This window comes from Mirounga angustirostris, unplaced genomic scaffold (genome assembly GCF_029215605.1).
Source record: "Mirounga angustirostris isolate CCGP_5_RB_7025 unplaced genomic scaffold, mMirAng1.0.hap1 SCAF_4, whole genome shotgun sequence".
NCBI classification, from domain to species: Eukaryota; Metazoa; Chordata; class Mammalia; order Carnivora; family Phocidae; genus Mirounga; species Mirounga angustirostris.
In genome coordinates this window covers 160,367,916-160,393,639 of record NW_026991712.1, presented here as the reverse complement: position 1 = coordinate 160,393,639, position 25,724 = coordinate 160,367,916, and the positions used below count along the sequence as shown (strand labels likewise).

Here is a 25,724-nt window from a genome sequence, read left to right as displayed (position 1 = left end):
CCCAGCCCCTCATTGGCCGCCCGAGCTGCCACTCGGGAGCAGCAGGGTAGGTGGTGCCCGTCACGTGCCCGGAATCACCTGACTTGGAGCCGTGGAGGGGGGAGGAGGAGTCACGAGGAGGGTGGCCGGGCCGGCCGAGCCCTCTGCCCTCCGCCCTAGCGAGCACCTCGGTCCTGCCCAGCCACGCGCCTTGCTCCTCGCCGCTCCCCTGCCTTCTTGGGAGCTCTGGAGGCCATCGCAACGGGAGATGCTCTCTGGTCATTTGGGGGAAGAACTGATTGTGCTCCTACAATGGTACTCGCCCAACCAGTATTTACTGATGCCCGCGATGCCCTGGGGGGACAAGGGACGCAAAACTGGACCGGACTCGGACCCTGCCCGCCCTCAAGTTGCTGGGAGATTTAATAGAGATCGGATCTCTGCGTAAGTAGCTTCGGTACGAGACATGAAGTGGAAAGGTCAAAGGTACAGATAAAAATGCTCGGGAGTTGGGAGGGTGAGAAAGTCTGTAAGGAGGTGGCGTCTGAGCAGGTCTAAATGGATGGATGTGGTTGGGATATGCAGGGGTAGGGAGGAGGAGCCAGCCTGAGTGAGGGTAAAGCCTCAACCCAAGGCAGAGTCATGGGTGTGATACGGGTCGATCTAGCAAGTAACAGGAGAGCAAATGCAGCCAAACTAGAACAGCTTATCCTCCCCTCTTCAGCAAATCAGACGGTGGTTACTACTACCACTTCAAACTCAAAAGAACTCAATTTCCCCTCCTTTCCACCCAGTCTACTTTTCATGTAACTTGTCCCCTCCCCGTAGAACATTACATCTTCTGTGACCTTCAGATCACGATCACAGACCAAAGGAATGAATAATGAAAGCAAACTAAAACGCTTTCACCAAATACATTTGAGAAAGCTAGAGGAATTTTTCACTCTTGACAGTCAGGCTTTAGAATTGGAAATTTGATGAAACAAGATCCTCTTAAAATGGAGGTGATGGCGGTGGCACTGATTTTCGAAAGGAACTAGCTTCTAGATTATGAAAGGAAAGCCTGTTCTTGCAGGTCTGGGACTTAGTTATGTCTGAATATGTAAGTTAAAGGTAGGACACATCCTTAGAGGTCATCTAGTCCAATCTCTCTCCTAAACAGAGTCCACTCTATAGCACCTCTAGCTGATCGATAATGCAGCATACACTTCAGTGTTCCAAGGGAAGAGAGCTCACTATCTCAAAAGGCAGCTACGTCCACTGAGGTAAAACTGTTGGAAAGTCTTCTATTTCGACCAAAAATCACACTCACTGGAGCTTAAAATGGAACAACACAGGAGTAGTCTTCATCTTTTTCATGACAGCCCTTCAAATACTAGGTTGCAGTCTTCATTACCCCCTGAGTCTTTTCTGTTCACATTAAACATACTCTGTTCCTTTGACCATCCCTTCTATGCTGATGCCCAACAGAACTTTCTGTGATAGAAATATTCTACAACCATACTGTTCAATATAGTAGCCAGTGTGGATGGAGCATTTGAAATGTTGCTACTGTGACTGAGGAACTGAATTTTTTTAACTGTAGTTGCCAGATGTGGCTACTGGCTACCATATTGGACAGCACAACCTTTTATTATCAAGTATTATCAATATTCTCCCTGTTGATCATTCACTTTTTTACACGCATTTGGGCTTATCAACATCCACCAAATGTCTGGCACCTACAATGCAATACTGACCAATACAGCCTTCGGGGTGACTGTTTAGCACCTGGACAATATTTATATTAATGCTTTCCAGAATGGAATTTTTTTTTTTTTAATATCCAGAGCATATGTGGTTCACACTGATAATCACTAGAACTAGTATTTTGTTGGCAGTCCTAGTGCCTAAACTTGTACCACTGCATTTTTTAACCTAAATATAAGACTTGACATTTCAGCTTTATGGTTTAGGCCCAGAAGTTGAGGTACTCCAAGTTAATCATTTTCAAGCTTGCTTCAATATGGTTTACCAGCCAGCCAACTTTGTGGCATTTACAGATTTGGCATTTCACCACGTAACCCATATGTAGTCCTTTACAATTTACAAGGCACTTTTCATCCATTATATTTAATTTGATCCTTACAACAACCCTGTGAGGTAGGCAAGATATGAAATCTACATTTTATAGATAAGGCAGCTGAAGCGCAGTAGGAACTGAATGGATGACATCCTTTTTCTACTCCATTGAGCATCTTCTTGTACATTCTCTTCATCCATATCCTTGATAGAAATGATGAAGAGGACCTCCAGAGGCCAGGCTGACTCTGAATTCTTGAATAGTACTGACTGCTACAGCAGTTTAAACAGGTCAGTTCCCTCTTAAAAGTGTGATTATCCAACCCACTGGTTGCCATTCTGTCCAAAAGGATGGTACGAGAGACAGTAACCTGACTTACATAAACGCTAATAATAGTCCCATAGTAGAAAAGCAAATGAGGGTTGGCTGCCAGAAAAAAATTCTACTTGTCTGTATTCCACAAAGGGACTGTCATACCAACTGCTTAAAGAAGCCAAGTCTCCCTCTCTTTCAAAATCCCCATGGGGCCAAGTTTTATTGTTCTTATGGTTCTTAGCACTTATTACCCACATTGTAATTGCTTATGTACATGTCTTATAACTAACTTCAAGTCATTCATCTCTGTAACACCCAGCACTCAGCCTACTGCTGAGCATGTAGGAGGCACTCAAATTGGTAAAAGATAAACTGATTCAAGTGAGTGTTCTTCCAGCAGGATCTGGCCCCCCTCCAAAAACAAACTTGTGACTAGAAGAGACACAGACCATTGCCACATTCTTGCCAACATGACTGATTAAAATGCCCTTACAGTTAGCTTGGTCACAGTTTCCAGCAAGTGCTAAGGCTTTTGCTAGTTAAATCAGCTTTCACTGGAGCATTCTGTTTTCTACGTGTGTTTTGACAGAAGAGTAAAGACAGATTCTCTAACAATAGGGTTAGAATATACAAAATAGGATGACTCTTAATAATGTCAAATCAGTCAGTAAGGAAAATAAGTGACCAACAAAATGGAACATCTGACTGTAGGTCTTCCAAAAGAAAGGAAAAGGACTAACAAACACGAATATAGTGCTTTACCATTTACAGTTCTTTCACATACATTCCATTTGACCCTCACAACAACCCTGTGAGGTAGGCAGCACTGATCTTATTCTTCTCATTTAACAGATGAGGAAAGTGAATCTCAGAGCAGTTAACTGAAGTGCCCAAGGTTCTACAGTTAGTAAATAATTTGTATTAATATCAGTCTTTGGCCTAAAAATTCAGCACCCGACCTCGGCTCATACTTGCCCTACCTACTTCACAGGGATAATGAAGATAAAATGAATTCAAAGCTAGAAAAATACTTTGAGGGAAAAAAGCACTATATAATTATACCCGCAGACTATAATTTTCCACGATATATGGCTCATTCCCCGTCTTATCCCAGCTTGTGCGTGAACCCAGAATTTTATATTGCCTCAGTTCTCTGCTCAACTAAGCAACTAAGTAAGGCAGGGGAACAGTGTGATCCTGTTTGAAGTTATATAAATTACAATCAGGGTAACTACTAGTATAGCAAATTGAAAAACAACACAGGCCAAGTGCAGCTAGGACCCACTGAAGCACAGAGCAAAGCAAGGCAACATCATCAGATAGGGCATGATTGCATAGAAGGAAACGTGGTGTCAGAGTTCAGACTGGCACGCACATGGTTATCTAAGGCAAAGTGGTGGCAAAAAAGAGTTATTTGTTCCACATTATATAAACAAGAGCAGAAGATTCATGGGAACCCGTGCAAAAGCATCTTCTGTCACACAGCTGCCTACAGAGGATATAAACAACAGTGTCATCTTCATTTTAAAGAATGACTATACCTGTGTTCATATCCTGCACTAAACCAAAGAACAGCTCCATGCTGAACTTCCTTGGCTAAAATACAACCAGTACCATCATTCCTAGTCAGATTAATAAACAGAATGTCTTTTAAGGTAATGAATTAGATGGCTGTGTTTAGATTTTTTTTTTTTTTCAGGATTCACTTTGGATTCTCCTGCTTTTAAGACCCAAAGAAAGTTATATTGAGTTTTTATTGGTGATTCTAAGTATATGTGTTTATAACAGTTAAAGTGTGATAGGTGAATTCAACATATTAAAAGAGTTCTAGAGCATCTGTTCAGAAAAGATTATATACTATACAAACTATTCAAGTCATACAAAACCATTTTTTCAGTGTCTTTTCAACTGAGAAGAATCCTATTCAGCACGCTTCTCCTCCTGAGGTGGTTCATACTGAGCAAGCTACAGGGCAAAGACAGAGGAGTTTAGGTGAATTTTATTCTAAATTGGGTAAAAAAAACTTAATAGTAACAAAACGAGTAGTTAACTATTATATTCAAATTACTGAATCAGTAACTCTATATGAATATCCTATTCCTTTTTAAACCATTTAAGATTAATACAATTTAAGATTTAATACAATCAAATGTAATGAAAACTCTTTCATATAAACCTTTAAAATTACTGGGAAACCAAAGCTGAATTTCAATTCATAACTGCACTGCTCAAATACCTGATACGCAATAATCTATCTGTATCTTCCCAAAGATGTTGTGGCTTCTGGTAAGGGACTTTCTCTTTCTCTTTACCACAAGTTTACTGAACTTTCTCTTAAAAAGCAGAAAAAAATAATAATGTACCATATATTAATCTAGCCAGTTAATGAAGAGAAGTTCATGTCTTTGACTTAATGGATGCCAAAGAGTTAACTGGTATTTGTGTTGTGGAATCTTGGACAATTTAAGATGCTGCATTTTCTATTATGCTAAGCTGTGGTTCCCTGCCAGAACACTAGGCTAGGATTTAGGTTGTTCCAATTAGCTGTCAGATTTGAGAAGATAATTAGACTTCACTGTGCTTTAGTTTCCTACCTATAAAATGGTCTGTGTACTTGTTTCGCTTATCTCGCAAGGTTGTTGAGCAGATAAATCACATTATGAGAAATGCGTAGAGTAATGTAAAATGCATTATGTGATTCAGAGTGTGGAAAAACCTCAAAGACTTAGAGTTCACTAATTTGAAGTTTATGAAAATTCTCACAGGAGTTTCAACAAAGAAAAAACTTGAGCAATAGACAAAATTAAGTGCAAACAAATTTATAGAGATAAACAGATTCCAGGGCCAGCACATACAACTGTGCAGATTATGCACTGCACAACTCTAAGAGGTGCCATTCACAAAGCATTGACCCTACAATGACCTACTTAAATCAACTGCTTATAACTCCCAGAAATCTCCATTTACTCATAAGCAGCATTAACCAATGTTCTCATCTTTTTTTTTTTTTTTAAGTAGGCGCCATGCTCTGCGTGGAACCCAATGCAGGACTTGAACTCATGACCTGAGATCATGACCTGAGCTGGGATCAAGAGTCGGCCACTTAACCGACTGAGCCACCCAGGTGCCCCGCTCATCTTTTTCTTGATGCAGGTTCCCAAGAACCTCTTCTTGACCACACATTGCTTGTCCTATTTACAATTTGTGGTTTTCTAGATAGGGCATCAGTTCAGCCTTGCAGTTAATCGAGATTATTTATCCTCCTCCCTCCCCTAATATCCATTTTAGTGAGGTTTTGTTCTTATAATCATTAAGGGTGAAATTATTTTTAACATGAATTCTTTTAAAACATTTACCTTTGTTTTCAGTTTTTTATTTTCTTCTACAATAGCTTCATATTTCTCTTTCATTTCTGCCAATTCTAGGCGAAGCAGCTCTATTTCTGGATTTTCTGGGGTAGCAGCTCCTAAGTGATGCTTTAAAAAACTAATATCAAAGTTAAGAATTTACTTGAGCTGAATGAAACTAACGAAATAGCTCAGAGTAGTATCAATATCTCTGATCATGGTCACCCCACCTTACCACCAACATTTACCCAGAGATCATCATTGCAAAACATAAAGGAAAGTAACTTTTTCAATCGTCAAAAATATTTTAAATATTATCTATGTGAAAAAATAAGAGTTCCAAAGATAAGTCCTTTTTCTGACTTGAAAGATGAAAAGGATACTCCAAAGCACTATTAGGTTTCTCTGGTTCTTCATATAAGGCTACCAATACTGCAAATCAAAAAGCAGAAAAAAGCAACAATTAAAGTCTTAAATTTGAATGACTGAAATTATATAGCCCAGTAAATATTAAATGCCTATTATACAGCAAGCACATTGCTAGGACTGCCATACCATGGTAAACAAGGCAGATAAGGTCCCTGCTCTCAACAAATTTACAGTCTAGTGCAAAAGCAAAGAACTAGACCAAAAAAAAAAAAAAGAGCATCAAGCAGCAATATAGGATGATGGATTATGAGAGTACATTGGAAGAACACCTAACTCAGCCTAGAACACCAGGGAAGGCTCCCTAACGAAAGGAAATAAGACCTGAGACTTGGCTATGAGGGTTTTAGATGAAATGGGAAGGTGAGGGGGGTGGGGAGGGCAAGAGAACAACACATTGAGGAACTGAAAATTCAAGTATGGCTAGATGGAGCTGTGAACAATGTGGCAGGGAAGGAAGCTGGCAAGGTGGTCAGGACGCAGACCAGGGAGGATCCTGCAAGTTTGGTTGGACTTTGATCCTCAGAACAGGCATATAATTAAACAGTTTTTAAGCAGGAGAGTGACAGGATCACTCTTGACTGCTGTGTGGAAGATCCGGAGTGGGACAAGGATGAAGGAAGGAAGAACAGTTAAGAGGCAGGTGTAGCAATCCAGCTGAAAAAGATAGTAACCTGCACTGGAGTGATGGGGGGTGAAAACAAAGTAGATAAATTTGAGAAAAATTTTGTAACCACCAACCAAAAACTTTACCAGTAATCAACATGCTCAAATCAATATTAAAATAGATGTTTTAGTTTATATCCAAAAGCTTATGTCAGCACTACCTTGCTCATCTTCTATTGAACAAATTCCTCCTGGGATTTACTACTCAGATAAAAATCTCTCTGAACCAGTGGTTAAATTTTTCGTGCATGGAACCCTTTGAAAGTGACAAAAGCCAAAAAATGTAACTATACACAAAAAACGTGCATCTCTAGACCCCAAGTTAAGATCTGTTGCAAAACTTACACACTTCCTTTTTTATTTTTTAGTTTTAATTCATCAAAATAATATAGACAGTATGAAAAAATCAAATGGCAATGATTTTTTAACAACCCGCACTGAGTTCTGATAGTTATTCTTCTAAGTATACTTACAACCCTGTTTTTTGAGAAATTGGTATATTTACATCACCACCACCCTCTCCTTTCAGTGTTTTTCTTTAAATAACATACTCAAACCTGTTTCTTCTTCCATTAATATCCACTGATCTTTGCCAACTAACTTTATAAGACATGAATACTCTTATTACCCTTTTCTACCTCTTCTTCCCCACCCCATTTCTTTCAGCTTCTAAATTTCTGTCAGTGGTACTATGAGGTTGATAATTACAGAACATAATGTAAATATCAAGTTTCCTGTGCTTTTCTATAGATTAAATATACTTCCTTTTTATCAGACAAGAACTCGATAGCCGGTGTTTCCCTTTTTGCCTTAGCAGGCGGGATTTTTAGAGGTTGATACGGTACTCAAAATATCTCAAATGCTTCTTTTTCCAAATGACTTATCTTTATCTTTAGCCATCCTTATAGCGTTTTAATGTTAGAAGCAGTTTCAGATCCTCTTGGAAATATGCTGTATTAAAATTATAAATTAAATATGTGTAAAGTACCCATGTTTGAAGCTGAAAATCAAATTTTAAATAGCTCACATCAGTAGAGACATTATGTTAAGTTCTCTGATATTATTTAGGAGACTGGAAATCTGCAGAGATTGAGGAGTTAGATGCCAGTATATGTGAGCAAAGGAAAAGAAGCCTACAGGGATTTCCAGTCTCATGAAGGAGGAACCATGTATGGCCACAAGGCTGTTACCTCCCACCAAGGTCACTTCTCTGCCTTTTAACATTCTGTCTTTTACTCCGTCCAGCCACTCTGGGCTCCTTGCACTTCCTGGAACTCTTGACATCACATTTCATTCAGATCTGTGTTCAAATGTTACTTTTAAGAGAGACCTTCCCCCACCACCCCTTATAAATGGCACACCTGTTGCTCTTTATCCCCTTTGCCGTATTTTTATTCGTAACACTTCCCCTTGGCTGGCACTATGTATTTATTATCTGTCTCCTCCAACTAGAATATAAGCTCATTTAGAGCAGGGGCTTTTTTTTCTCCCCCATTGCTGTATCCCCAGTGCCTAGAACAGAGACCTGAATAAAATGGTGAAAGAAATGAAAGAAATGAACTCATGGAGTTTTTTAAAGGGGGGGAACCCTTCAAGAGAGGGCAGAGCACAGCACTTTCATAGAGTACTCCTGTCATGTTTGCTGAAATTTAATTGCAAAGAGATAAGGAAACTATTATCTGAACCTAAGGTAGATAGCAATTCAAAATTACCAGCCCACGCATGGGAATTAAAAGTCCTGCTTTCTGCTAAGACCCAGAGTTATTCTCCCAGAATTTTCTCCTAACCTTTGCTTTTGGCCAAAGAGCAGTTACCAAATAATTTCCCAGACACTTCTCATATGGACCCAGTCATCATCCCTGACAGCTCTTCTGTTCTATATCCTTGAAAGTTCTAGCCAATGAGTTGAATGATACATAGCAGACATTCACGTTATTGCTAAGCTAGTGAAATAAACAGTACCCCAACTATCTCTTGGAACTCTCCAGTTTCAAGCTCCTTACTCATCTTAGGTCTTGAACCCCCTTGGAGAAAGAGATACAGTGTAACAGCTTCCATCTTAAAAGGTGTAAACAATATAACCATTTTCATGTGCCCTCAAGCTCTTTAAACTGTAATTCTACTTATGAAATATGCACAAAGCAGGAATTGGTATAGCCTACGGAACGAGGGTTGAAAAACCACAACCAAATTGACTATGAATCGCCTACTTTGGGGATTGAGTTCACTTAGTTATTTTATAGGCAACTTTGAAATCTGGTAATTTTCCCACTTGCCCTTTGTTCGAGGGAAAATGCTTCTTTACATAATTTTGACTCCGCAAAAAGTAAGGAGGGAGGAGTTGGGATCTCAAGGTCTTTAGCAAATATGCTCGCTGCGACCGCTCGAGGCAAAGCAACGGAAGTTGGAGGGACTTTACAACAGCTGCAAGAGTTTCACTCCCCGCCCGGAGAGTGGTAGCATGAGCGAGGCTACCCCAACTCGGGCGGCGTCCGACAGCCAGACGTGCGCCAGTCCCTGCTGAACCCCGAGGCCCACCTTACCGGACCCCAGACAGTTCCCACCTGTTCCCCCTCCTTCCCCACACCTTGGCCCGTCAGGGGCGCAGCGCCGAGGAGCACGGCGTGGACACGAGGAACCCTCTCCTAGCCCATGCTCACCCTTGGTCAGCGTGTCCAGCACCCCCGACTTCTCCAAGTACCTCCGGAACTGCTCGCGCTTCGAGTCGGCGGCCTGAGGAGACACGGCGGGTCAGTGGCCGAAGCCCAGGGACCGGAGCAGGAAGAAGGCGCTGGGAGTCCGGCAACCCCGCCTCCGCCTCGCTACCTCAGGCCCCCAAAACCTGCGCGCGCGCCCCCGCTCCCACCCCGAGCCGACCAGCGGCTGGCTACCGCCCGCACGCCCCCAGCCACGCCGCGCCCCCCTCACTTTGTAATGGGCCATAGTGACAGCGGCAGCGGCGTAGCTGGCGCCCGAGACCGTGGCTGGCGGGCTCTGAGCAGCACTGCTCATGCGCGGAAGGGCGCGCGCGCATGCGCACTTGCGAACCACGGGCCGAGATCGCAGGGGTGTGGCCTGTTTTCATGACAACCAGGACGCTCTGAGTGCCCCATAGTGGGCTAAGTCGAAGGAGGCTGCGTACACCCGCCTCTCTGCTCCCGGAGCAGCACCTCTCCTTCCTCTTCCGGTCCTTGCAGCGATTCGGTTGCTGAGCGAGAGGCGAGGTTTTGGTAACTCCGGACTAGTGTCCAGGTGGGGCCAGAGATGGGCGTGGCGCCCGGGGGCAGGGCCTGCGGAGGCCGATAGCACTAGGACTGTAGCAGGGTGTGATCTTCGGACATCGGTCTGGAGCCGACCGGGACCTCATTAGGTGCGGCAACCTATATGTGCTGGCTTCTTGGCTCTCATCCTGAAAAGGTGCGCACGACCGACGCATGGCGACCCTTGGGTATGCAGTGTCTTGAGAGGAGTGCTTAGAATCGTTATGTTTCAGCTCTAGCTTTTACTTTTGGAGTTTATTTTGTGGCGGGCTTGATAGGGGCCTCTGGAGGGGGTGAGCAGTAACGTGCTAAGCTTTTGAGCGCTTACCGTGTGCCAGGCACTGTACTAAACACGTTTCTTATTTTAATTCTCATGCTCTCTCTGTAAGGTAGGCACTGTTAGTAAAGTGGCGAAGTTAGAGGACCAGGGAGGATAGAGCTGCAATTCCAATCTGGGCACTGAAATCACGATGCTATAAAGCCATCAATCTTTTTAAGATTTTATTTACTAGCAACAACATCATCATACTCAAGAGACATCAGGTTGCGGTCAATAAGGAAACTAAATTAAGTCCCAGGGACAAACAATTTAAACATTGCGCAGAAATAAGAGATTAGGAACTAAGAGGGAGAATTATGTAGAACAAGGAGAATCTCCTAAAGCTGTACTCCCTTCAAGGAAAAACCTGTTTCCAATCCATTAGGCCTCGATTCTAAACATGCGACTTTCCCAGAATCAGTTTTCATGAATTCTGAAGGGAGCCTGTGAAAAAATAATCCTGATACTTGGTAACTATGTCTTTGAATTTGAAACTGCCCCTTCACCACTCAGAATTAATCTGTTTTTCCTTTTTGAAATGGGTTTGCAATTTTCTGCCTGTAACACCTGGTCTTTAGAGCTGCCCTTGTCATGCCTGTGCTCCATCACCACTAGGCTACTTCTATGATAACATAATATGCAGAATGTCTAGAAGCCAAAAGCAGTTCAGATCTGAAGGTCTGTGGGAGCCCGCCTACCAGTGAGGTTATTTGTCAGCAACACCAAATGACTTGGAGGACAAGCAGTAGGATTATTGCAGCTTCTGGCCAAATCAGATTCAAAGGACAACTGTCCCAAAGAATCAGGAGTGTCTGGAATGTCAGGCGGTTGGCAGTCTCCCAGTGAAGGAGGCAGGATGCTAAATGTGCCCTCTCTGAACTGACCCTTGAGGTTTCCTTTAGGAGGTGACACCTGATTTTCATCTTCCATAGAGGGACCACATGTAGACCTAAGCCACGACTGTTCCCAGGCACAGTTACCAGGCGGAGGGAAAGCTGTTTGGGATGACTGCCCCATGTGGTTGTCCAGATCTATAGCAACACCTGGAATAGAACAGTGACATCTAGAGCAGTGGTTCCTTTTGCTGTCTTTGCCATCAATTTCTCTTTTTTCCCTTAATGGGTTACCCACTTCTTTTCTAAATATTTTATGAGTATCTTCGTTATTACATGAGCTGATGTGTTGAAGATGACTACAGGTAGCGCTAAGTGTGCACATCTCATCGGAAAGTACAGTTTCTTGTTCAGCCAAAATGCATTTCTCATCATTTCCACTGTGATTGTCAGGAGCTGCCTGAGATGCAGGTGAATTTAAAATAGGGCACACTGCTGTGTGTTTTTGCTTTTCCATTAACAGATAATAATCAGGTGCAGAAGAGAGTCTCTTCAGTGAATTTGCAGAGGTGCTCTGATATTTGGCATGATTTTGTTTTGACTTGTTCGCAAAGAATTCATTATGCTCATCCTTCCATTTATATTGTCCCCAAAGCCCTTTTTTAATCTTTTTAAAACCTAGGTGGAAAATTTCTAGAACATTTAAGAAAAGAGAAACAGTGGCTATAGATTGCATAAATAATAGGAATATTGTCTTTTCTGTTGGTCTTGAGACAAAATCAATTATATTTGGACATGGGTGGCCATAGCATTTAACTAAAGGCTCTAAATGAAATCCATATAAAAGATACTGTCCAATCATGAACCCAACCTCAACCACGGAGCGAGTGAAAATGTGTACCACGTAAGTGCAAAGCAGGGTTCCTCTGAGTGGAGCTTTATTTAGTTTCCTTTGTTCCAGCTGACAAAGTTCTTGCTCCAGTCTTCTCCAGTCCCCAGGCATATCAAACTCCACGCCCTCCAGGGCCCCGCTCAGTTGAGCTTTCCTCCTCTGCCTCTCTTTCTCCAGAACCCTCAGTCAGTACAAAGCATGGCCCATATAGACCAGGGATGGTGAAGACACAAATATCACCTGCAAAACCCAGTATCTAACGAGGGAGATGGGAAAGGCCTGGTCATAGCACACATTTCTGCAGCCGGGTTGTTCTGTATTACAGATGAAACCGGACTGCTCATCATTCCAGACATCCTCAGCTGCTACACCCAGAACAAGCATTCGAAATATGAACAGGATAGTGAGCCAGATCTTTCCAATGATGGTGGAGTGGATGTGAACTTCCTCCAGGATGCCTCCAAGGAAATTCCAGTTCCCCATGTTTATTTAGTCAGCCAGCTTCACTCTGAACCCCATCAAATAGGAGACAGATAAATTCTTCCATTCTCAAGGGCATGCTATTTCGTAAAGCAAACCTATGGCCAAAACATGAACAAAGCATCACTCTCTTCATGTGCTGTTGCTCTACTTTTTCCCTAGAGAACTGTGATAATCTCACCAAGGATATATTTAAGATATCAGGAATTTAGGGGCGCCTGGGTGGCTCAGTTGGTTAAATGTCTGCCTTCGGCTCAGGTCATGGTCCCGGGGTCCTGAGATGGAGCCCCACATGGGCAGGGAGTCTGCTTCTCCCTCTCCCTCTGCCCCGGTTTGTGTGTGCACTCTCTCTCTCTCAAATAAAATCTTAAAAAAAAAAAAAGATATCAGGAATTTACAATCACTTATGTTTAGACCTCATAATGTAATGAAGAAAAAAAAAGAGGGGCGCCTGGGTGGCTCAGTCAGTTAAGTGTCTGCCTTCAGCTCAGGTCATGATCCCAGGGTCCCGGAATCAAGCCCCGTGGCAGGCTCCCTGCTCAGCAGGGAGACTGCTTCTCTCTCTCCCCTGCCCCAGCTCATGCTCTCTCTGTCTGCTCTCAAATCAATAAATAAAATATTTAAAAAGAAAAAAAGATACCTGGAGGAGGGGCTGTATATATTCTCTATGAAGAATAGAACTGTAGATGGGGTGGCTTGGCTGGCTCAGTCAGAAGAGCATGTGACTCTTGAACTCGGAGTTGTGAGTTCAAGCCCCATGTTGGGTGTAGAGATTACTTAAAATAAGTAAATAAAAATCAAAAAAAAAAAAACAACAACTGTAGGATCCCCTATAAGAAAGGAGTCTTTTTTTTTTTTTAAGATTGTATTTATTTATTTGACAGAGAGAGACATAGCGAGAGAGGGAACACAAGCAGGGGGAGTGGGAGAGGGAGAAGCAGGCTTCCCGCTGAGCAGGGAGCCCGATGCGGGGCTCGACCCCAGGATCCTGAGATCATGACCTGAGCTGAAGGCAGACGCTAAACGACTGAGCCACCCAGGCACCCTGAGAAAGGAGTCTTGTTATTGTTAGCTGAAGTTTATTACTGTTTTACTTTGTTTAACTGAGAACTTTTGGAGAGGTTCCTAAAACTACTGACATGATCTTACAAACCTCTTTATTAAGATTATATAAAAACTATAACCAAAGTCAGTGAGTGTCTCATTTGAGAATTCAGTAAGATACAGCATTTAATGAAATCAGAGGAAACAGATCTGGCTCTTGCTATAGGAATTTAGATTTGTTTTTTAATCCACATTTAAATGTCTAAATTCTGTTGGCTTTCTGGCAGTTGTTGAGCATTTCTAGAAATCCGAAATTTCTGTAATATTTATGAATATTCATAAAATTCTTAATTATCTATGAAAAATTGTGTACATTTTCATCATCTTAAAATGAACTCCAGTTAACTAAGTAAATCTTAAATTAAAAAAATAGAACTTCAAGATTTAAAAAAAAAAAACTCCAAAAATTCTCAACTATTTTTGTACTAGCAGAATGTTTTTATATAGTTCTTGACATAAACAGATGGCTGTTGTGGTGGTGGTATTATAGATATTTTCATTGTAACAATATTTGACCTATTTAAGACACATAGCTTGCTTTTTTAGAAGGAGCAGTCAGGCTAGTTATAATTTAGATGCTTGGATTATCAAGAAGTACATTCCACATTAAGGTAGATATCCTAATGTATCTAAGAGGAAATATATCCCACAGGAAAGATAAAAAGAGGAATGTTTTCATAACTTTCCTTCAAAATATCAATATGTGTTCTATATCCCTTATATAAAGGGAAATGTTACACAATTAAGTACAATACTGGGATACTATAGCTAAATGATATGTTCATCACAAAAGCCTTATGAGGTAGGTATGTTGTTTCCCCAGTTTACAGATGAGGAAACTGAGGCACACCTAAATTATCCAAGGTTGAGGCAGCTGGGTGGCTCAGTTGGCTAAACATCCAACTCTTGATTTTGGCTCAGGTCATGATCTCAGGGTTGTGGGTTCAAGCCTCAGGTCCGCCTCTGCACTGAGCGCAGAGTCTGCTTGGGACTCTCTCTCTCTCCCTCTTCCTCTGCCCTTCCCCCACCAAATAAATAAATAAAATCTTTAATTACCAAAGGTCACACAGTTGGAACTGACATTGAAAATCAGTGTGGCTCTAAAGTCAGGTCCTATTCTACTAAACTGTTATTTTTTTCCTCTTTGGGTGCACTTAAGATTTGCATGAAAGAAACATTAGGAAATCATCTGTTTTCTCTTAAATGTTTATTTAAATTAGGTATGTCAAATAGTGATAGTTTGGGCTTTTTAAATAACTGATTCTAAAGTCTTTAGTTCCTTTTCTAAAGCTTCATTCACTTGAAAAGATTTACAAAAGCATCAACCTTCTAAAATTTAGTTGTATTTCTGAGAGAAAATTTCTATTTAACTTTATTATGTTAATAATAATATATTCTTTGATCCAACAATCCAAAACACTTTAAAGTGTAAGCAATGGTATCATTCATGTTGTTTATAATAATCACAAATTGAAACTGTCCAAAATAATTATCAATACAAGAAAGACAGTATTGTACTTAATAAATAATAGTGCATCTATAGTATGGAACTATGCAACCAGTAAAAATGATAAATAAATACTAATATAAAAAGACATTTAACATATTGTTTCAGTTTATAAAATAGAACAGTATGACCCCATAATTATATATTTGTTTATATGTAGAGATGCATATAAAAAGCCTAGAAGGAAATTCATCAAGATATTAACTATGATCATCTCTGGGTGGTGTGATTACAATTGACTTATTTTTTTATAATTATATGTATTTTAATTTGTTTTTACCATGAGCACTTCTATAATCACAAAAAAATAATAATTTTTTTCCCTTAAGGTGCAAAAGCATAGTATTTCCTGAAAGAAGGGGCAGTAAATTATTTAGCTACAAATCTTAGGTTCTGAAGCTTTCATAAATGACATGAATACTAGTCTACCTAGACTCAATCCCATAGAATTCGAAAGCAAAAAATAAAAACATTTCAAACAACTCTTTCTTAATTTGCTAAAACAGAGATTAACACAAACCTGTTTAGATAAATCTGAGAAGCAAATCATGCTTGTTCTCTGAAGTGTCCCTTTGCAGGTGCAGAGCAGTTCAATTCAGTGCAGTGAGTCAGCCATCGGCTAAAATCCATTTGCGCTCATGTTTGTGCTTCTAAAACCACTCTGTCCAATAGAACTTTTGCAACAGTGTTGAAAGACTCTCTCTGCACTGTCCAATAAGGTAGCCACTAGCTACATAGAGCCATTGGGCACTTGCATCATGACTTGTGTAACACAGGAACTGAGGTTTTTTTTAATCTTATTTAATTTTAATTAAAATTTAAGAGCTACATGTGCCTTGTGGCTACTTTATTGGACGGGACAAATAAAGAATATTTCTAATAACACAGCAGTTTAGAAGACTAAAGTTATGAGCCCCAAATTAAGCTGAATAGATGGTTCCTCTATAATTCAGAGACATCACATTTAAAACACCAGATGTTTGTATGCTTTTTTTTTTTACAGTAATTTTGCCCCCTGGGGAACCCAATTATAATGTGAACCATGTTTCTAGTACCAAAAACTCTTTCTGACTAAAAACAGTTTCTTATTTATTTATTTATTTATGAATGAGAGAGAGAGAGAGAATGAGAGGCGGGAGGGTCAGAAGGAGAAGCAAACTCACTGCTGAGCAGGGAGCCTGATGTGGCACTCGATCCTGGGACTCCAGGATCATGACCTGAGCTGAAGGCAGTCGCTCAACCAACTGAGCCACCCAGGCGCCCCTAAAAACAGTTTCATAATTCGATGAATTCTGTTTCTCTATCTAGTTTTCTGTTATGAACAATTACATTTCCGTTTAGGTCATTAAAGGTCTCTCTTCAGAGCTAGTGACCTGATGGGTTGGACATGACAGATGACTATTTCTTCTCTGGGCTTTTTTTTTTTTTTCTTTAAGATTTTTTATTTTTAAGTAATCTCTACTCCCCAACATGAGGCTTGAACTTACAACCCTGAGATCAAGAGTGGCATGCTCTACAGACTGAGCCAGCCAGACACCCCTTCTCTGGGCTCTTTGCCAATTAATAGATACTTTTCAGATTCAATGCAACTATTTCACAGGGAAAAAGTTATACATATATATTCATATTTGTATATTATATAAATTACATATGTGTAATATATAAATTATTAATAAACTTGAAAAACACTAAGCCTCAGTAGTTAGACAAATAAAATTTAAATGAAGTATTATTTTTTAACTATCAAAATGCAGATTTTTCAAAGATTTACAATACCTGCTTTTGGCAAAAGTATAAGGAAACTTACTAACATCTGTCAGTAAGAATATAAATGGATGCACTACTTAAAAGGCAGTTTAAATCTATCAAAATTAACAGCATTTCTGCTTGTGGATGCTTAAAATATTCATTCAGCAAACATACTCAAAGGCATCCTACACGTACTAGGAAGTTCACATAGCACTGTCGATAATAGTACAAAATCAACAGTGTCCAGTAGAGCCGTGGTTAAATAACCACAATACATCTTTATCATCTGGCAACTCAGAGAATGAAGGTCTCCAGCATCACATTGTAAAGCAAGGTACAGAGCAACACGTGTAGTATAATCTCATTTATCCTGTTAAAACCCATAGTCCCGAGACCCTGGATCATGACCTGAGCCAAAATCAAGAGTGAGCCACCCAGGTTCCCAGACATGGAGCCTACTTAAAAAAAAAAAAAGAAAAAGCCAATAACCTAGGTTCTATAATAAGAAAGGAGACAGGCTTCTCAGCTTTCAGATTTGACATTTTACCCTATGTAAATAAATCCTACCCACTCCCAGGAGAGCCACTAGCCACGTAAAGGATGAGAATCCAGAGTCCAGGTACCCAGTATGCACCAGAAAGCTAGTTCTAGGTTCCTTGGGATCCTAGACACACTTCTAGAATCTTAAACTGGCAGTCCAGAAAATTTTCAGTCTTCTTTTATAAGATACTTCTACCATTTATGGCGTACTCACAGAAATGTTTGCTCCTATACTCCCACGATACTCTCAGCTTTCAGTATTTGGGACACATAGCCTCATTAGACCGGTAGGGGAGGAGAATATGGACTTTCGAGTCATTACCAACCTTTAAATCCTGTGCCCTCTTAGACAAGTTACTTGATTTTTTTAATGAGTTTTCATGTTGTCCTCTCTAGATAGAGAGTAATAGCTACATTTCTGGGTTGTTGAAAAGATTAACAATAATGTATATAAAGCACCCCAAAGAGTGATCTATCCACCCCAACAGTGATAGAAAGTGATTATCAATAGTCTGGCACAGGTATGAAAAGTTTTTATTATCAGAACAGTACAGGTATTTGTAGATTCTATCAAGCAGTCTCTACTATATATCCTCCAAGGAGAGCAAGTCTCTTAGAGTATCCCTACAATGCACACCACATGTCTGGAAAGAGCCAATCCTGCTTTTTCCATCCCTCCCCTTTTCTCTCTTCCTTTTCCCTCCCTCTGCGTTCAGAAGCCCCTTACCTAAACCCTAACCCCTTTTGTAAACAGTCTTTGCAACTGAGGACTTCAGTCGTGTTCTGACCTCTTTAAAAAATTGTTAGCATTTGCAAGGACTTGTCTCTTCATAGACTTCAGTTTTTTCCCAGATGGCTCTTTGTATTACTTGGTTTATATTAGAGGCAGGTCAGTTTGCTGGGGAGAGGAAAATGTTGAAAAACACAGCAAATAAGACACAAGCAAAATAAGCTGCAATTGCTATCCAAAATCTCGGATCCTTCAGCAATGCCTGATCAAAGCAGCTAAACACAGTGTAACCTATGGACATTCCAGCGAATCCACCTGCAATGTGGGCTGCAAAAGACACCTTGGGAGGAAAAGGGGAGAAATGAAAATAAGTGAAGAAAATGCTAATTGTATATTTCAGTTGCATCCCTCTTCCTAAAACACAAATGCCATCAGAGTCAAACAAGAGCCTTAAAAGCCTGAAGGACAAGGAGGTGAAGCAAAAGAGACACAAAACTCCCATATGCAGAGAGATGTTCTGAAAACATGCAGAGCTAAAAAATGTCATTTCATCAACTCTCCGAGTGCACAGGACCGAGCCATTGTTTCTCATTCTCTGTCACCATCACATTCTGGATGGTTCTATATGTCAAGAGAATGTGTTGCATTACCACAAGGGATCTCTGTAGGAGCCGCGTCTGACCCCACATAAATGGAATGTCAGGATGAAAATACAGCTGACGTATACACACAAATATACAAACAAACTACCCAATTCAAAGACTAATAACAACAAAACTGGAAATCTCAGTCAGTTTTTTTTTTTTAATCCTGCAAATTCATCTGGACCCAAATTTTCATTGCTGTTCTCCAATCTGCTTTTTATTCTCTGTGGACAGTGAAATCCCTTCTCTCCTGTTTTGCTCCAGGAGCCACCAGGAGGGCAAGTGCAAAGAAATAGAGCTGACGACAGTCAGGTCTCTGAGAGAGTTAAGTGAAAAGGACAATCCAAAAGTCTGATTTCCTCAGGAATTTGTTTATCTTCCAAATGGAAATCTGGCTGCCCTAAATCACAGACTTATTGCCCCTATTCAGTGACCCTTTTTAGCTATTGGTATGATAGGTAAACAAGTTCTTGTTGAAAAAATAATAAACTGAACTCACCGGTGACCCGTTTGCAGGGACAAAGAACCTTCTATAGAGAGCAAATCCCATATCCGACAAAACTAGAAAGAAAAACAAGCTGATGAAGCCCCAGGATTGCCACAACAATGCACCAGATGTTTTGGGTTCTCTTCTAGTCACGGTAGCAACTAACATTTATGGGGACTCACTCTGTACCAGGTGCTACTGTAAGAGCTTTATGAGTATCAATTCACTAATCCTCACGAGGACCCTATGAAATATCATCCCGCTTGACAGATTTATTCATCCCACATGTACTGAGTGGTTATCTTTTGTGCGCCAGGCACCGTTCCAGGTGGTAGAGATACTGCAGTGAACAGATGAGACAGCCCTGCCTCATGGAGCTGACGGTCTGTTGGGGGAAGCTCTCAAACAAATTAGTAAAACATAAAACAAAGAGTACAGCAAATGGACAAAATGCAGAGAGAGGAAGGAGGATTAGGAATGCTGGGAGTAGGGTGTGATTTTTAATAGAGTCAGGGACAATCTCACTGAGAATATGACATTTGGCAGAGATAAGAGAGCAAGCAATGCTGACATCTGAAGTAAGAGTCTTCCAGGCAGAGGGAAGAGCAAGTGCAAAGTTCCTGAGGCAGGAATGTGCCCAATGTGCTGGAGGAAGACCAGAGCAGCTGTGCTAGCTGGATGGGTGGTTTTCAAAGTGTGACTCCCTGCCCCTCCAAGAGCAACAGTAACATTCACCTGGGAACTTACTAGAAATTAAACTTCTCAGGCCCACCCCAGACTTGTACCAGAAACTCTGAAGATAAGGTCAGAAGTCTGTGTTTTAACAAGAACTCCAGGTGATTCTGGACTACAATTAGGGATAAAATGATAGGCAAGGAGCAGGGGACAAATCACGTAGGGGCTTTATGGACCACTGTAAGGACTTTGACTCCAAGTGGTAGGAAACCTTTGAAAGCTTTTGAGCAAAGGAGTGACATGATTCCACTTATGCTTTTAAAAGATCATTCTGGCTGCTATACAGGAAGGAATGTAAGGGAGCAAGGACAGGAGCAGAAGACCAGCTAGATCAACTATATGGCACCAATCCAAGTGAGGAATGATGGTGGCATCTTATCCATAAGGAAACCAAAACACAGAGGGTAAGTACTTGTCCAAGGCCACACAGCTCAGATGCAGGGGCAGGATTTGAACCTTAAGAAGTCTGGCTATGTGGGCACCCCTCTCACCTACCACACTAACTGCCTCTAAGTACCACCAGAGTACTGATGATGGGCCAAGTAAGGAGATGAGTCCACATTCTCCAATGGAACAGTGAGAGCCAGAACTCAGACCTTCTTCCAATAAGTCAGATCCATGATGCAAAAGGAGCTTCCAGGGTTTCGTGGCCTAGAAGAATTCCGCCTCCATGTGCCCTGCACTTGGAAACATCTCGTGTAGCTGTCACATTCCACAGCCATCCCCCAACTCCCTGTGCTCCACTTAGTAAGCCACTGTGTCCCCGGAGATGGGAAGACCTAGTCCTTGCCTTTGGGAAAATAGCATCAGGACCCTGTGTTGTGGCTAGTTTCCCTTTCAATACTGTATTGATTGATGTTCAAGTGACTAGACGGGAATTGAGGTCAAGGAAGTACTCAATATTAATTTAACTGTGAATGACTATTACACAACATGCTGGACAAATGTGGTTGTGTTGTATTTTCAGTCATCATTTGTATTTCCTAATCCAGTGTAAATAAATAACACAGAGACAGAACTAGGAAAGTTCTTATTACTCTGGCCTAGTCATCCAGAGGAGGAGGCCTCCTCTCAAAAAGTTCTTGTAACCCTTAGCACGTCCGTTCCTCCAACCACTTTCTCTCTGATCATGCCCTTTCTGCATCTCTCTGCCCGGCTCCTTCTGCTTCCTAGGGGAGTTTGCTTCTACGTCTGCTGCATTAGCTACACTGAGACATGTCTTCCCTCCCAATAAACCAAGTTACTGTCCTTGCTAAAAATTTGACACTGATTTTAAGAGAGTTGCCTTTATACGGATTTTTTTTGAAGGGTGAACATGTGAGATGTTCTCTTTCAAAAAGGAAGCTCAGTTGCCTTGTTAGTAGACACATCCAACAAGAAGGCTTCATGAAGGAAGGTCCTTCAGGCCAATTGTCCTTCATAATTAAGAATAATAATTTACCTTTTTTTACCTATACACTTCCCCAAGGAAGTGTATTTAAACTAAAAATATACTTGTATTTTGTTAATCTGGCGTGTGTTGTAACTTGCCTCATCTTCAACAGTAGGTAAACCAGGCCAAAGAACGTTTAGAAGTGGCCCATGCCAGGGAGTGGGGAAGGTTAATGTTAACGGGTCTTAGCTACTCTGTAAAATAAAGTGACTTTATTACTTACCTCAGGAATGACATAATGTTACATAAACTATTTTTGGAGACTCCCTGTGCATAAGGAAAGGGTTTTTACTCCAACATTGAAGAGTATTAAAACCATTTCCCCATCAAGGGTTTGGGGTCATTTTACAAAGTCATTCATAATTGTCCTAAAGGAAACAGATCGAAAACCAGGTAACCTGTGTGTAGCAACATGTTTTGGTCACGGGACTTGTCCCTTGGTCCCGGTTGTGATGCTTAACAGCCCAGGTGGCAGCTCTGCGCCCCAGTGACTTTCCTCATTAACTCCAGACACTTGCTTTCCTTTCTGTGCTCACAACTTACTCTCACATTTTCAATTTCTTATGGACAAAACTATTACAGAAGAGTATGTGTAACCTATAAATAAGTCACTTATCTTTCTCAGGATGAAATATTGTTTTTACTGCTAAACTGTCCATAAACTGGAAAGAGACTGATTTAATCTCTTTCTTCAGAGGTAGTTGGCCCTATTCCCAGCAATGCAGATAATTGAACTCTTGATACCAATTAGCAGGACCATTTCTTCTTACCATGTGGACAGCCGAAGTCTTGGGTTTTATCAAGTATCGCCTCCATCTTGGCCTTCAGATGCGACCCTACCGTCTGACCCCAGGGTCTGCCTTCTCCCCACCCTCCTCCGTGCGACTACAGCTTCCGCCGGAGCAGGTCCAGAAACACGAGTTACTAGTCCGGCCTTAGCTCCTTTTTCTTCTACCCAGTGTTGCCTGCCACCACCCAAAATCTCCCATGACGTTCAGACTCAGCTAAAGTTCCGCCTCCTCTCCAGATTGAGCACTCTTCCTAAATTCCTTCAGCATGTAATTCTATGCTAATTCTTGGAGATTTCAAAAGCCACATTCACCATCCTGCTAGTTCCTTGACCTCTCCGTTCCTTCACCCTCTGCTCCTGTCTTCAACCCTCAGCCATCACTCCATGCTTAGATCCTAGTTCAGTTTTTTTTTTAATCCGAAAATGTAAAAATTTTGGAAGAAAATAGATTATGTCCGTGGTTTTCAAGCTTTCCCCGTTTCAGACAAAATCATATACAGAGTCCATTGTATGAATGAGAACAACCCAAAATCCAATGTATGAATGAGGAAACATAAGTGAAGCTATTGTGGTTAAAGTAGACAGAGTACCTAAAGCTCTACTCTCTTGACTTCCCCCACTGCAGAAAGAAACAAAAAGCAAAAACTCATTCCTGAGGCACCTCTAAAAACCACCCACGGGGGTCTGTGAAAACCTTGCCATTTACCTTTCTGCTTAGGGCTGTGGAGCCACAATTCTTTGTCACTCCATGCTAGTGTTTAGGGAAAGTGAGCCCCTCTGGAGGTCAAACCGATAAAATGATAGGTGCAAAGGGTTCACAAAACAAACTTACTTATAAGGATGATGATCAGTAGTCTGACAATTCCCAAGGCAGGAATCATTTCTCGAAAATTCTTGCAAAGAGATAAATAAAAATAATATAAGCTATCTATTGGCAAATGAACCCTCAACTGTACTCTCTTCATCTGAAGATGAAAGTTTGAGTGTCAGATATTTACAAAATAAAGCAATACTGTTGCAGCCCAGTTTTCAAATGTATTTGGGAAGTACAACGCTGTTGCACTTTAGGGAACAAAATCAATATTTAATTTCATGATGTGAACTAGACATAATTGTATTAGGAAAAAATCTAAGTATCAGTAATATGAAATCAATACTTAACATGTCATAGAGATAGATAGATAGATAGATAGATAGATAGATAGATAGATAGATGCTGTCAAACTAAGTCTGATGAAATATTTCTAAGGTTTTTTTGGTTAATATTCATTCAATACTTTATCCTCTTTCCAAACAGGAGTTAGTTAAAATCTGGGTATTAATTCTTTTAGATAATTTCAAAAAAATTTAAAATATTGGTTAAAAAAATAAAGTTTCATTTTAGCTTTGAAAAATCTCAGTCCGGGGCACCTGACTGTCTCAGTCAGTTGGGTGTCCAACTCTTGATTTCAGCTCAGGCCATACATGATCTTGGGATCGTGAGATCAAGCTCTGTGTGGGGCTCTGTGCTCAGCAGGGGAGTCTGCTTGAGATTCTCTCTCCCTCTGCCCCTCCCCCTGTTCTTTCTCTCTTTCTCTCTCCAAAATAAATAAATAAATCTTTTAAAAAGAAAATCTCAGTCCAGCTTACAGTACCCTCCTGTGTTACTAAAGAACTACTAAGTCAGGGGCACCTGGGTGGCTCAGTCGTGTCTGCCTTCAGCTCAGGTTGTGATCTTGGGGTCCTGGGATCAAGCCGCCCATTAGGCTCCCTGCTCAGTGGGGAGTCTGCTTCTCCCTCTCCCTCTGCCCCTCCCCCCCAGCTCATGTCCTCTCTCTCTCTATCTCTTTCTCTCTCTCAAATAAATAAATAGGGGGGCACCTGGGTGGCTCAATCGTTAAGCGTCTGCCTACGGCTCATATCATGATCCCGGGGTCCTGGGGTCGAGCCCCGCATCAGGCTCCCTGCTCGGCGGGAAGCCTGCTTCTCCCTCTCCCACTCCCCCTGCTTGTGTTCCCTCTCTCACTGTGTCTCTTTTTGTCAAATAAATAAATAAAATCTTTTAAAAAAATCAAATAAAATCTTCAAAAAAAAAAAAAACTGAATCAGAAAGACATCTCCACTTTACTGAGTTAGTTCTCTCTTCCCTTTCAATATATTAACTCTCTTCCCAAAGAGGAAAGACACTGAAATACCCATGTTTATTCTAAATCAATTATTTTTAAACTGTTGTGGTCACAACCTACACTAAGAAACAATTTACATAAAAATCCAGTACACACATAAGTCAAACAGTATTACATGTGATACAGACTGAAACTTTTTAAATTTTTTTCTTTTTAACTTTTTAAAAATTTTTTATTACTTTAAGTAGGCTCCATGCCCAATATGGGGCTTGAACTCAAGACCCCAAGACCTCTGCCTACTGAGCCCACCAGGTGCCCCTCTTTTTGTTTAATTTTTGGACACAATTCCTTAAACTGTGTTCACAACCACTAATGGGTTGCAATCCAAAGTTTGAAAAACATTTTTCTAAATAGCTTCTATTCTTGGAATAGTTTTGTAATTGCTTCATATTTTCCTCCTAGAATATTTTTAAATTATACCTATATGGTTAAAGGGTTTAAGAACTAGTCAGAATTTAACACTGTTTTGAAAAGTGGTTGACATTCTTACATACTATATCATGGGCGTATAAAATGGTATGCCAACTTTGGAGGGCAATTTGGCATTTATCTATGAAAATTTAAAGCCTTCACCCAGTAAATCCACTTCTAGGAATTTATCCTACCAACACACACACACAAATGCAAAAAGATAAATGTAAGAGAACATCCTTACAGCATTATCCACAAGTGTGAATAGATGAAGTCAGCCCAATTTTTTTTTCATTGAAGGATTAAATCAGGGTACAGCTATATAATGTGCTGTGGGGCACTTGAAGAGACTGAAATGGATTTCTGTGTAGTGATATGGGTAGGTGGGGTCAAGATAACTCTATGTTAAGATGTAGAACAGTATAGGGACACCTGGGTGGCTCAGTCGGTTAAGCGGCTGCCTTCAGCCTGGGTCATGATCCCAGGGTCCTGGGATCAAGTCCCACATCGGGCGCCTTGCTCAGCAGGGAGCCTGCTTTTCCCTCTCTCTCCCTCTGCTTGTGCTCTCTCTGTTAAATAAATAAAATCTTAAAAAAAAAAAAAGATGTAGAACAGTATCTTCAATAGCGGATCCATTTTTGTAGCCTTAATTTTGGCAGGATTTTGAATACATCTAGAAAAAGGTCTGAAAGGATGTATATCAAACTGTTAACAGATACTATATTTGAGATTTTGACTGTTTTTCAAGTTAAAAAAAAATTTTTTGGTATTCATCACTTTTGAAATCAGGAAAAAAAATAAAGATAAAATATGAAAGGAAAATTCTGGTGCCCAGAAGGAAGATGAGTGCT

The 25,724-nt window shown here is 40.8% G+C and overlaps 3 protein-coding genes and 1 long non-coding RNA gene across 17 annotated transcripts in view; 1 reads left to right on the top strand and 3 right to left on the bottom strand.

Annotated features, from left to right (window-relative positions):
• Nucleotides 1-76: 76 nt before the first annotated feature.
• The window catches only part of LOC123859766 (uncharacterized), a 58,960-nt gene continuing 33,312 nt past the window's right edge, over nucleotides 77-25,724 (top strand). Inside the window, exons 1-2 of one of the 12 annotated variants that reach the window (XR_010410998.1) lie at nucleotides 77-423; nucleotides 20,362-20,479. This is a non-coding gene — a long non-coding RNA (uncharacterized LOC123859766). Of the gene's footprint in view, nucleotides 466-9,807; nucleotides 10,244-20,340; nucleotides 20,480-25,724 lie in introns of those variants that run through there. The other 11 variants (XR_008507880.2, XR_006794562.3, XR_010410997.1 and 8 more) reach the window with 11 other exon arrangements.
• Nucleotides 3,093-9,821, bottom strand: MYCBP (MYC binding protein). The gene is made up of 5 exons (XM_045898032.3): nucleotides 9,724-9,821; nucleotides 9,456-9,528; nucleotides 6,087-6,135; nucleotides 5,713-5,842; nucleotides 3,093-4,321 (listed from the first exon to the last, which is right to left on the bottom strand). Exons 1-5 carry the CDS (start codon nucleotides 9,805-9,807, stop codon nucleotides 4,277-4,279), a joined length of 381 nt encoding a protein of 126 aa, XP_045753988.2. The 5' UTR covers nucleotides 9,808-9,821; the 3' UTR covers nucleotides 3,093-4,276.
• GJA9 (gap junction protein alpha 9) lies at nucleotides 10,512-12,646 on the bottom strand. Its single transcript, XM_045898031.2, is given in 1 exon segment — nucleotides 10,512-12,646. A coding segment is annotated over 1 exon segment (1,542 nt). The 5' UTR covers nucleotides 12,583-12,646; the 3' UTR covers nucleotides 10,512-11,040.
• RHBDL2 (rhomboid like 2) overlaps nucleotides 15,303-25,724 on the bottom strand; it is a 51,261-nt gene continuing 40,839 nt past the window's right edge. Inside the window, exons 6-8 of one of the 3 annotated variants that reach the window (XM_064589435.1) lie at nucleotides 23,130-23,190; nucleotides 19,353-19,414; nucleotides 15,307-18,377 (exon numbers count right to left, since the gene is read on the bottom strand). In XM_064589435.1, the coding sequence (XP_064445505.1) occupies nucleotides 18,354-18,377; nucleotides 19,353-19,414; nucleotides 23,130-23,190 (147 nt within the window). In that variant the 3' untranslated portion in view covers nucleotides 15,307-18,353. Of the gene's footprint in view, nucleotides 18,550-19,352; nucleotides 19,415-23,129; nucleotides 23,191-25,724 lie in introns of all 3 variants that reach the window. The other 2 variants (XM_064589434.1, XM_064589436.1) reach the window with 2 other exon arrangements.